Source organism: Hyla sarda, chromosome 3 (genome assembly GCF_029499605.1).
Source record: "Hyla sarda isolate aHylSar1 chromosome 3, aHylSar1.hap1, whole genome shotgun sequence".
Taxonomy (NCBI): Eukaryota; Metazoa; Chordata; class Amphibia; order Anura; family Hylidae; genus Hyla; species Hyla sarda.
Window position 1 is genome coordinate 438,143,647 of NC_079191.1, and position 13,095 is coordinate 438,156,741.

General features: G+C 45.9%; 1 protein-coding gene across 2 annotated transcripts in view; it reads left to right on the top strand.

Annotated features, from left to right (window-relative positions):
- The first annotated feature begins 2,622 nt into the window (after positions 1-2,622).
- Positions 2,623-13,095, top strand: part of LOC130363172 (gastrula zinc finger protein XlCGF57.1-like) — a 15,523-nt gene continuing 5,050 nt past the window's right edge. Inside the window, exons 1-5 of one of the 2 annotated variants that reach the window (XM_056568601.1) lie at positions 2,623-2,743; positions 6,007-6,154; positions 6,481-6,651; positions 6,731-6,860; positions 6,952-7,049. In XM_056568601.1, the coding sequence (XP_056424576.1) occupies positions 6,047-6,154; positions 6,481-6,651; positions 6,731-6,860; positions 6,952-7,049 (507 nt within the window). In that variant the 5' untranslated portion in view covers positions 2,623-2,743; positions 6,007-6,046. Of the gene's footprint in view, positions 2,744-3,061; positions 3,209-6,006; positions 6,155-6,480; positions 6,652-6,730; positions 6,861-6,951; positions 7,050-13,095 lie in introns of those variants that run through there. The other variant, XM_056568602.1, reaches the window with a different exon arrangement.

Genomic DNA, 13,095 nt, shown 5'->3' on the forward strand with positions numbered 1-13,095 from the left:
AAAATGATACCCTACTTATATAGGTGATTTTGTCGCACTTCTGGAAAAAATCATAACTACATGCAGGAAAATTTATACGTTTAAAAATGTCATCTTCTGACCCCTATAACTTTTTTATTTTTCCACGTACAGGGCGGTATGAGGGCTCATTTTTTGCGCCGTGATCTGAAGTTTTTATTGGTATGATTTTTGTTTTGATCTGACTTTTTGATCACTTTTTATTCATTTTTTAATGTTCTAAAAAGTTACCAAAATACGCTTTTTTGGACTTTGGAATTTTTTTGCGCGTACGCCATTGACCGTACGGCTTAATTAATGATATATTTTTATAGTTCGGACATTTACGCACGCGGCGATACCACATATGTTTATTTTTTTTTTACACTGTTTTATTTTTTTTATGGGAAAAGGGGGGTGATTCAAACTTTTATTAGGGAAGGGGTTAAATGACCTTTATTAACACTTTTTTTTAACTTTTTTTTTGCAGTGTTATAGGTCCCATAGGCACCTATAACACTGCACACACTGATCATTGTTATCCCATAGGGACCTATAACACTGCACACACTGATCTCTCATCCTGATCACAGGCGTGCATTAACACGCCTGTGATCAGTGTTATCGGCGCTTGACTGCTCCTGCCTGGATCTCAGGCACGGAGCAGTCATTCGTCGATCGGACACCGAGGAGGCAGGTAAGAGCCCTCCCGGTGTCCGATCAGCTGTTCGGGACGCCGCGATTTCACCATGGCGGTCCCGAACAGCCCGACTGAGCAGCCGGGATACTTTCAGTTTCACTTTAGAAGCGGCGGTCAGCTTTGACCGCCGCTTCTAAAGGGTTAATACCGCACATCGCCGCGATCAGCGATGTGTGGTAGTAGCCGCGGGTCCCGGCCGTTGATTAGCGCCGGGACCCACGTGATATGATGCGGGATCGCGGCGCGATCCTGCTTCATATCGCGGGAGACGGCGCAGGACGTAAATATACATCCTGCGTCGTTAAGGGGTTAAAGTCCCATGCAAATCAATGGGAAATGTATGTTCCCACATAACTTCCGTACGGCTGGAGATATTTCAATACCTGGTCACATATTATGGGTCGGGATATGAGGACGGGATGGGAGGTCGACATAGGAGGTCGGGATAGGAGGACGGACTATGAGGACGGGATAGGAGGTTGAGATAGGAGGACGGGATAGGAGGACGGGATAGGAGGACGGGATAGGAGGACGGGATAGGAGGTCGGGATAGGAGGACGGACTATGAGGACGGGATAGGAGGTTGAGATAGGAGGTTGAGATAGGAAGTCAGGATAGGAGGACGGGATATGGTGTTGGGATAGGAGGACGGGATATGGTGTTGGGATAGGAGGACGGGATATGGTGTTGGGATAGGAGGACGGGATATGGTGTTGGGATAGGAGGACGGGATATGGTGTTGGGATATGGGGACGGGATATGACAACAATATATGAGGACGGGATATGAAGACAAAAGATTCCTCCTCTGTTGATTTTCCTCCACAACAAGGATAAGGAAGGAAAAACCGGGCAACGCCGGCTACTCAGCTAGTGTATGATAAAATCTTCTTCCTCTTCATCCCCAGGACACCTTGGTGAAGATATAGGGGGAGATTTATCAAAACCTGTGGAGAAGCAAAGTTGCCCAGTTGCCCATAGCAACCAATCAGATAACTTCTTTCATTTTGCAGAGGCCTTATTAAAAATGAAAGTAGTGATCTGATTGGTTGCTTTGGGCAACTCAGCAACTTTTCCTCTGGACAGGTTTTGATAAATCTCCCCCCATATAGTTTAAAAGTGTCCCCTGCCAGCCCCTGTTGCCTAGAATTCACCACAGGATACACGTATGCGGGGGAAATTTTGTCCTATTCTGACCCCTATAACTTTTTTTTTTTTCTCCTTATAGGGGGCCTGTATGAGGGTCATTTTTGGCGCCCCGATCTGCAGTCTTTAACAGAACCATTTTTGTTTTGATGTGACTTTTTGATCGCTTATTTTTATTAAATTCAGGAGTTGCAGTTAGTTACTAACTACAACTCCCAGCATGCCCTGATACAGCCTGTGGCTCAGCAGCTGCCCCAAACAACAACTACAACTCCCAGCATGTTGGACTATATAGTAGTATATAGTAGGGATTGACCGATTATCGGTTTGGCCGATATTATCATCCGATTTTCACGATTTTGGACTTTATCGGTATCGGCAATGACCTTGCCGATAATCCAGCTCCCAGCATGTTGGACTATATAGTAGTATATAGAATAGGTGAATGTTTACCAACCAGGAGTGCCTCCAGCTGTTGTAAAACTACAACTCCCAGCATGTTGGATTATATAGTAGTTCATAGTATAGGTCAGTGTTTCCCAACCAGGGGTGCCTCCAGCTGTTGTAAAACTACAACTTCAATTTAAGGTGAAAATGGTCCTTAAGGTGTTAACAATAATAACCAGGTGACACCTTCCCTTCCCAGACTATAGTGCAGCCCGGAACACGAGTCTAACGATTACAGGACCTTTATGATGATGTCATGGTCATGTGATCAAAGACCTGGGGGCGGAGTTAGGCAGGGGGATTTTTTTTTTTTTAGCACTTCCTGTCATGTGACCTTAATGAAGGTCCTTTAGCTGCTAACATTTACAGTATGTATGCCATTAGAGTGGCTGATCACATGACTGTGATGTCATCAAAGGTCCTATAGGCACAAGAGAGTACACCTATCAGCCAGGTATGTGGGACTTGTAGTTCTTGTAGTTTTTCCTTCCTTTCTTTCTTTTTTTTTTTACACCCAGGAAGGACTTACCTCTCGTCCTAATTCAGGGAGTAGGCCTAATGTCCACAATGTCCTCATAGACTGCTTCAGCTGCCCCCGGATAGCCGTTTACGGTGCCCCGTGTGGTCCGCTGACGATCACTTACCTGTCCTCGGGGCTCCGGCGCGTCCTCTTCGGGATCCCCTGCATCGTCGGCGCTCTCCATCGTCATCATCACGTCGCTGCACACGCCGTCCCGTCCGTCATCCAATAGGAGCGGCGTGCAAAGCGACATGATGTTGGCGACGGAGAGCGAGGATGGCGGGGAAGCAGAGGCCTTGCCGGAGCGTCGGGGACACCACGGGGACGCGGCGACAGCGATGGAAGGCGACATCCAGGGCAGCGGTGACGAGTGGTGACGGTCCGGAGCGGCGGGGACACGTGAGTACAACCTCCAATACTAGTGGTCTTCAACCTGCGGACCTCCAGATGTTGCAAAACTACAACTCCCAGCATGCCCGGACAGCCGTTGGCTGTCCGGGCATGCTGGGTGTTGTAGTTTTGCAACATCTGGAGGTCCGCAGGTTGTAGACCACTGTCCTATACTTTACATTGCACGGATCCCTCAACATACGATGGTTTCAACAAACGATGGTCCATTTGGAACGGATTACCATCGTATGTTGAGGGATCACTGTATGTGCGTGTATATATAATGAAAAAGGGATAAGTATTCTCCTTAGGGAGGAGCACCGCTTCCTGTGTATGGAGAATCAAAAAGTCAATTTTTTTCCTCGTACGGGGCCCCAGGATTGCCGCACTGTGCACCAGCTTATGTGCATGTCGTTGACCTCTGGTCGACAAACACCCACCCCCACCATACAGCTCTATGGGAAAGGCACGAACACTGCATCCCCGCATCTCCAATAGAGATACATGGTGGGAGCGTGTCGGCACACCTCCTGCACTGGAGAGAGCCACGGCAGAGCCTTGGGCCCCGTGCAGGAGATCACGGGGCCCCCCCCCCACGATCAGACACTTATCCCCTATCCTGTAGGGCATGAGTTGTCATGACTTTAGATTTCCTTTAACCCCTTTCCTCTTTGGCGACTTTTCATATTTGCACTTTCGTGTTTGGCTCCTTGCCTTTAAAAAATCATAACCCTTTGAATTTTGCACCTAAAAATCCACGGAAAAAAAAATTATTGTGAGACAAAATTGAAGAAAAAAACGCCATTTTGTAACTTTTGGGAGCTTCCGTTTCTACGCAGTGCATATTTCAGTAAAAATAACACCTTATCATTATCCTGTAGGTCCATACGGTTAAATAATACCCTACTTATATACGTTTGATTTTGTCGTACTTCTGCAGATCGGACGTGCAGGAGGCAGGTGAGGCACCCTCCTGTTGCGTTCTAGTTGATCGGGACATCGCGATTTTACCGCGATGGTCCCGATGAGCCCGATTGAGCTGCCGGGAAGCTTTTACTTTCACTTTAGACATGGCGATCAACTTTGATCGCCGCGTCCTAAGAGTTAATGCCGGACATCAGCCCGATCGACGATGTCCGGCATTAGCCGTGGGTCCTGGTTACTTATAGCAACTGGGACCCACCGGGTATAATGTGCACTCACCTGCTGAGCGTGCGTCATACCTCGGGAACCGCTAATGGACGTTTATAAACGTCCATATGCGGCAAGGGGTTAATCATCTTGAGCGTGTAGTTCACCAGATTTTCACAGGTTGTCCATGGAGTTCTCTTTCCTTCTCCATGATGACATCCTGGAGCTGGTGGGTTTTAGAGACCTTGCGCTCCCCACCTTTGGTTTGAGGATGCATCACAGATGCTCGAGTGTTCAGGTCTGGAGACATGCTTGGCCCGTCCATGGCCTTTACCCTCAGCTTCTTTACAAGGCAGTGGTGGTCTTGGAGGTGTTTGGGGTGATTATCATGTGGCTCTGAAGGGTGGGGGTCATGCTCTTCAGTATGTCACAGGACATGTTGGCATTCATGGTTCCCTCAATGATGTGTAGCCCCCAGTGCACGCAGCCCCAGACCATGACACCCGCACCACCATGGTGACTGTAGACAGGACACGCTTGTCTTTGTACTCCTCACCTGGTTGTCACCACACACACACACCTCACCCCATCTGAACCAAATAAGTTTATCTCGATCTCTGGTTCTGGTTCCAGTAACCCATGTCCTTAGTCGCTTGTCCTCAGCAAACTGTTTGCAGACTTTCTTGTGCTTCATCTGTAGACGAGGCTTCCTTCTGGGACGGCAGCCATGCAGACTAATTTGATGCAGTGTAGGGCGTATGGTCTGAGCACTGACAGTCCAAAAACCCCACCCCCATCCCTTCAGACTCTGCACCAATGCTGGCAGCGCTCATACTTCTATTTTCCAAAATGGATATGACACTGAGCACATACACTCTACTTCTTTGGCTGTCCGGGCATGCTGGGAGTTGTAGTTTTGCAATGGCTGGAGGCACCCTGGTTGGGAAACACTGGCCTATGTCATTTTTATGCAGAATTCTTTTTTACAGAACCTCAGAGAGTTCTTTGACATGAGGTGCCATGTTAAACTTCCGGTGTCCAGTATTAGAGAGTGTGAGAGCGATAACACCAGATTTAAGACACCTGCTCCCCATTTACACTAACAAGTCACATGACAGCGGGGAGTGGGAAATGGCTAATTAGGCCCAATTTAGACATTTCCCCTTAGGGGTGTCCTCACTTTTGTTGCCAAGGTTTAGACATTAATGGCTGTGTGTTGTGGTGTTTGGAGGGGACACAAAATTAACCCCTGTTATACAGGCCGTGCACTACTGTACATTGGAGCGGAGGGGCATTTCTTTACTGTTGTCACATGAAATGATAGAAGAAAATATTTACAGAAATGGGAAATCCTGCTGATGTCTTCAGAGAATTATAGAAATAATTGGGGAATATAAGATATTAGAATCTTTTGTGTAACACTATTCACTATATAGTAGGATTTCTTATAATTATTCTATCATATTATGATGAGCAATCTGTTATTTATTTATATATATATATATATATATATATATATATATATATATATATATATATAAGCTCCTGAATCTCTTAGTCATCTCCATTGTATTATATCAGGATTTCTTTACAATTCTCAGTTAGTGAGACCCTACACCTCATATAAGACGTTCTTCCATATGTGATTCTACTCAGTCCTTATTGTTTTCCCTCAGGTCCAGGACTCTCACAGCTGAAGTTTTCCTATGAAGTACAATGGTCCTTATCACCAATGACCGACCAAGGATGGACGATGCCAGAAACCACATGTCTGGGAGGATATTAGACCTCACCCTGGAGATAATCTACTGGATAACTGGAGAGGTGAGAGGTCACATGACGTCTTATCTCTATAATAAAACGGTAATGTCTGGAGAGGTGAGAGGTCACATGACGTCTTATCTCTATAATAAAACAGGGAAATGTCTGGAGAGGTGAGAGGTCACATGACGTCTTATCTCTATAATAAAACAGGGAAATGTCTGGAGAGGTGAGAGGTCACATGACGTCTTATCTCTATAATAAAACAGGGAAATGTCTGGAGAGGTGAGAGGTCACATGACGTCTTATCTCTATAATAAAACAGGGAAATGTCTGGAGAGGTGTCGGATTCTTAGTGTCTGTAGTGATCAGTGTCTCCCCATACACAGGATTACACAATAGTGAAGAAGTCGTCTGGTGAGTGTGTGACCCCCCGTGTGTCAGGAGGGCGGGGCAGGAGCCAGAGCCCCGCCTCCGAGGAGCCTCCACCTCATTCACTGATACATGAGCAGAAGATCCTAGAACTTACCTCCAGGATCACTGAGCTGCTGACTGGAGAGGTGAGCGCTGCTGGGAATGCTGGGACATTATACAATAAGGGAGGTGTCTGGAGGATGACGGGATCATTGTGTGTGTCAGGTTCCTATAAGGTGTCAGGATGTCGCTGTCTATTTCTCCATGGAGGAGTGGGAGTATTTAGAAGGACACAAGGATCTGTACGCAGACATAGTCATGATGGAGGATCAGCAGCCCCTCACATCACCACTGGGTAAGAGGAGACCTTCCCTGATTGGAGAGAAGAGATCATGTGATCATCACATATAGACAATGGATTCAGTCACTGTCTTTATTTCCTATAGATGGATCCAGTCAGAGAAATCCCCCAGAGAGATGTCCCCGTCCTCTATATTCCCAGGATTGTAAAGAGGAAGAGCAGAATGTCCCTGTGGATCATCAGGTAGATGAAGCGGAGATTTCTGTAAATCCTCTATAGATTGATGTCATGGAGCTTTCTCCTAATCTTCTCCAGCAGTGGAGTATACAGTATACGCTCTATATCCTCTTCTCCAGCAGTGGAGTATACAGTATACGCTCTATATCCTCTTCTCCAGCAGTGGAGTATACAGTATACGCTCTATATCCTCTTCTCCAGCAGTGGAGTATACAGTATACGCTCTATATATCCTCTTCTCCAGCAGTGGAGTATACAGTATACGCTCTATATCCTCTTCTCCAGCAGTGGAGTATACAGTATACACTCTATATCCTCTTCTCCAGCAGTGGAGTATACAGTATACAGTCTATATCCTCTTCTCCAGCAGTGGAGTATACAGTATACGCTCTATATATCCTCTTCTCCAGCAGTGGAGTATACAGTATACGCTCTATATATCCTCTTCTCCAGCAGTGGAGTATACAGTATACGCTCTATATATCCTCTTCTCCAGCAGTGGAGTATACAGTATACACTCTATATTCTCTTCTCCAGCAGTGGAGTATACAGTATACGCTCTATATCCTCTTCTCCAGCAGTGGAGTATACAGTATACGCTCTATATCCTCTTCTCCAGCAGTGGAGTATACAGTATACGCTCTATATCCTCTTCTCCAGCAGTGGAGTATACAGTATACGCTCTATATCCTCTTCTCCAGCAGTGGAGTATACAGTATACGCTCTATATCCTCTTCTCCAGCAGTGGAGTATACAGTATACACTCTATATCCTCTTCTCCAGCAGTGGAGTATACAGTATACACTCTATATCCTCTTCTCCAGCAGTGGAGTATACAGTATACACTCTATATCCTCTTCTCCAGCAGTGGAGTATACAGTATACGCTCTATATCCTCTTCTCCAGCAGTGGAGTATACAGTATACGCTCTATATCCTCTTCTCCAGCAGTGGAGTATACAGTATACGCTCTATATCCTCTTCTCCAGCAGTGGAGTATACAGTATACACTCTATATCCTCTTCTCCAGCAGTGGAGTATACAGTATACGCTCTATATCCTCTTCTCCAGCAGTGCAGTATACAGTATACGCTCTATATCCTCTTCTCCAGCAGTGGAGTATACAGTATACGCTCTATATCCTCTTCTCCAGCAGTGGAGTATACAGTATACACTCTATATCCTCTTCTCCAGCAGTGGAGTATACAGTATACACTCTATATCCTCTTCTCCAGCAGTGGAGTATACAGTATACGCTCTATATCCTCTTCTCCAGCAGTGGAGTATACAGTATACGCTCTATATCCTCTTCTCCAGCAGTGGAGTATACAGTATACGCTCTATATCCTCTTCTCCAGCAGTGGAGTATACAATATACGCTCTATGTCCTCTTCTCCAGCAGTGGAGTATACAGTATACGCTCTATGGGGGGCATTTACTAAGGGGTTTAGTCATTTTTTTCTGACTATTTTTGGCGCAAAATTGTCGCCATTGCGCCTACCCTATAAATTGTGCGACTTTCCCTAGCAAGAGCTAGAAAGTAAAAAAAAAAATTCCCGCTTAATTTACGCAAGTTTTCAGTTTTTACTTGCAGTGGTCAGGAATTTATTAACTGAGACAGTCGCAGTTGCGCAATAAACTGTCGCAACGGCCATAAAAATTGACTAAATTTACTCCAGCTCCAACATGGAGCAGGAAAAGCTACTGCCGCCCGGGCTCCGACATACTTTCTCCCCGCTACCCTCACTGCGCTACCGGGACACTGCAGTGATTTATATCCCCCCCCCCTCACCTGCCAGCGCCACACAACTCCCATCTGTCTGCTGTTGCAAGACTTCAAGTCACAGCATGGCCTTACAGTGGGGACACGCTGGGAGTTGTAGTCTTGTAGCAGCGGGAGCTGAGCGGCGCGGGCGGGAGACAAGGGGGGGGGGGTAGTGGGGAGGCCGTATGAGGAGCCCGGGCGGCTGCACTGTAATGTCAGCCCGGGCTCCTGCCCTGAGAGCCATAGGCTTTGGCTGTCAGGGCATGCTGGGTGTTGTAGTTTTGCAACAGCTGGAGGGCCACAGTTTGCAGACCACTGGTTTGTGGTCTGTAAACTGTAGTCCTCCAGCTGTTGCAAAACTAAACAGCTGAAGGGGACCGGCGAAGAAGTTCACTTACCCTTCCGAGGCTCCAGCGACGATCGCTGTCGGAGATCGTCGCGCGGCACTGTCGTGCAGCGCTGGATCCTACGGAAGCCGGTAAGTTGCGCAGGCTTCCCAACCAGGGTGCCTCCAGTTGTTGCAAGACTACAACTCCCAGCATGCCTGGACAGCCTTTGGCTGTCCGGGCATGCTGGGAGTTGTAGTTTAGCAACAGCTGGAGGCACCCTGGTTGGGAAACACTGTTTTAGGCCAGTGTTTCCCAACCAGGGTGCCTCCAGATGTTGCAAGACTACAACTCCCAGCATGCCTGGACAGCCTTTGACTGTCCAGGCATGCTGGGGCTTGTAGTTTTGCAACATCTGGAGGCACCCTGGTTGGGAAACAGTTTTAGGCCAGTGTTTCCCAGCCAGGTTGCCTCCAGATGTTGCAAAACTACAACTCCCAGCATGCCTAGACAGCCTTTGACTGTCCAGGCATGCTGGGGCTTGTAGTTTTGCAACATCTGGAGGCACCCTGGTTGGGAAACAGTTTTAGGCCAGTGTTTCCCAGCCAGGTTGCCTCCAGATGTTGCAAAACTACAAGTCCCAGGTTGGGAAACACTGTGCCCGGCCTCCGCCCCACCTTACTGTAAGGGCATGCTGGGAGTTGTAGTCCTGCAGCTGGGGGCAGGACTCGCCCACCCTGGGAACGTCAGGCTGTTACTGTTTGGTTGGTATTTGGCTGAGAATGAAAATAGGGGGGACCCTATGCGTTTTTTTTTTTTTAAATAAATAATTAAATATATTTAAAAAATGCATAGGGTCCCCCTATTTTTATTCTCAACCAAATACCAACCAAACAGTAACAGCCTGACGTTCCCAGGGTGGGCGAGGACCATTGTTACTGGCCCTCCCCAACCTAAATAACGCCAGCCTGTTACCGCCTAGGCCCAGGAGCGCCATTTTTGACGCTCCGGGCCTGTTGGTACCGGCTCTTCCCGGCACCCCTGTGGTGTTGGGTACCGGGGTAATAATTGGGGGTTAGCGCTAGCTGTTTTTGTGGCTAACGCTAAGCCCGGCTTAGTAATGGACTCAGTCTATAAGACAGCTTCCACTACTAAGCCTGTCTAGTAAAGTAAAATAAAAATAAAACACAACAGGTTTAAAAAAAAATTTATTACAAAAAACACTCCCCCACAAGCCCTCGTTAACCATTTTATTAACATCAAGCAAAGAAAAACGCTGGTCATCGAAGTAGTCCACCGAATCCGAAGGAGTCCAAAGGATACACAGATCTGTAGAAGAAGTAACCAAAAAAAAAAAAAAAAAGTGTAAGTACATTTAGGGAGAAAAAAACTGTGTTAAAAAAATGTAATAAACACACACACACACACACACACACACACTAAACGCCGTTTACCACTTCTGAGCCATGACTACAATTTACAGTGATCCCTCAACTTACAATGGCCTCAACATACAATAGTTTCAACATACAATGGTCTTTTCTGGACCATCGTAAGTTGAAACCAGACTCAACATACAATGCTACAGACAGTCCAGATCTGTAAAACGTGTCAATGGCTGGAAGAACCAACCAATCAAAATGGGCATTCACTGGTAAAACCCCTGTATTACTGAAGTGTATGCACTGACTGGTATTACATGTTCTGTACACTTTACCTGTATCAGGGTTAGCTGCTCTTTTGGACACCAGGTGAGGGCGACTCCATTACTTGTTTGGGACATTGCCTGTACTGTACAGGACCCCTGAAGAAGCTCCTGTCCTCTACATAGACCAGTGTTTCCCAAGCAGGGTGGCCCCATCTTTTGCAAAACTACAACTCCCAGCATGCCCGGACAGCCTTTGGCTGTCCAGGCATGCTGGGAGTTATAGTTTTGCAACAGCTGGAGGCACCCTGCTTGGGAAACACTGACATAGACAGTGATTTACAGCTCCCAGCAGATCTTTATTACTTTTATATGTAGGGATTTGCTTTATCTATATCAGTTATCTACTTATTTTTCTTTGTCACTTTTTCCTATTTTTGGATGACATTTTGGTGCCTTTAGAACCAATTACCACGTTTCCATAGAGTTATGGTCTCAACATACAATGGTTTCAACTTGAAATGGTTTTCCTGGAACCAATTAATATTGTAACTTGAGGGACCACTGTAGTTATTGAATTATTTAGATGTGGTGAAAAAGCTAAAAAAAAACTCAAAAACAAAAGATCCAGAAGGAAACCAGCAGCCAAACCTATTCAGACAGCAGGAAAAAGGAACAGACTATTTTTTCTACTACATGAAGTAAATTTCCCACTTTTGCCTATGTGTGCCAAATTTATTAATGCCGTGCAGCAATTTAGTAAATTTGTCGCACATAGTCAAAAATGAAGTAGAAAAAAACAGGGTAAAAACCAGACTACATAGTAAAAGATTAGTAAATGCCCCTCTATATCCTCTTCTCCAGCAGTGGAGTATACAGTATACGCTCTATATCCTCTTCTCCAGCAGTGGAGTATACAGTATACACTCTATATCCTCTTCTCCAGCAGTGGAGTATACAGTATACTCTCTATATCCTCTTCTCCAGCAGTGGAGTATACAGTATACACTCTATATCCTCTTCTCCAGCAGTGGAGTATACAGTATACGCTCTATATCCTCTTCTCCAGCAGTGGGGTATACAGTATACGCTCTATATCCTCTTCTCCAGCAGTGGAGTATACAGTATACGCTCTATATCCTCTTCTCCAGCAGTGGAGTATACAGTATACACTCTATATCCTCTTCTCCAGCAGTGGAGTATACAGTATACGCTCTATATCCTCTTCTCCAGCAGTGGAGTATACAGTATACCCTCTATATCCTCTTCTCCAGCAGTGGAGTATACAGTATACAGTCTATATCCTCTTCTCCAGCAGTGGAGTATACAGTATACACTCTATATCCTCTTCTCCAGCAGTGGAGTATACAGTATACACTCTATATCCTCTTCTCCAGCAGTGGAGTATACAGTATACACTCTATATCCTCTTCTCCAGCAGTGGAGTATACAGTATACGCTCTATCCTCTTCTCCAGCAGTGGAGTATACAGTATACGCTCTATATCCTCTTCTCCAGCAGTGGAGTATACAGTATACACTCTATATCCTCTTCTCCAGCAGTGGAGTATACAGTATACACTCTATATCCTCTTCTCCAGCAGTGGAGTATACAGTATACGCTCTATATCCTCTTCTCCAGCAGTGGAGTATACAGTATACGCTCTATATCCTCTTCTCCAGCAGTGGAGTATACAGTATACGCTCTATATCCTCTTCTCCAGCAGTGGAGTATACAGTATACACTCTATATCCTCTTCTCCAGCAGTGGAGTATACAGTATACGCTCTATATCCTCTTCTCCAGCAGTGGAGTATACAGTATACACTCTATATCCTCTTCTCCAGCAGTGGAGTATACAGTATACACTCTATATCCTCTTCTCCAGCAGTGGAGTATACAGTATACACTCTATATCCTCTTCTCCAGCAGTGGAGTAAACAGTATACGCTCTATATCCTCTTCTCCAGCAGTGGAGTATACAGTATACGCTCTATATCCTCTTCTCCAGCAGTGGAGTATACAGTATACGCTCTATATCCTCTTCTCCAGCAGTGGAGTATACAGTATACGCTCTATATCCTTTTCTCCAGCAGTGGAGTATACAGTATACGCTCTATATCCTCTTCTCCAGCAGTGGAGTATACAGTATACGCTCTATATTCTCTTCTCCAGCAGTGGAGTATACAGTATACGCTCTATATCCTCTTCTCCAGCAGTGGAGTATACAGTATACACTATATCCTCTTCTCCAGCAGTGGAGTATACAGTATACGCTCTATATCCTCTTCTCCAGCAGTGGAGTATACAGTATACGC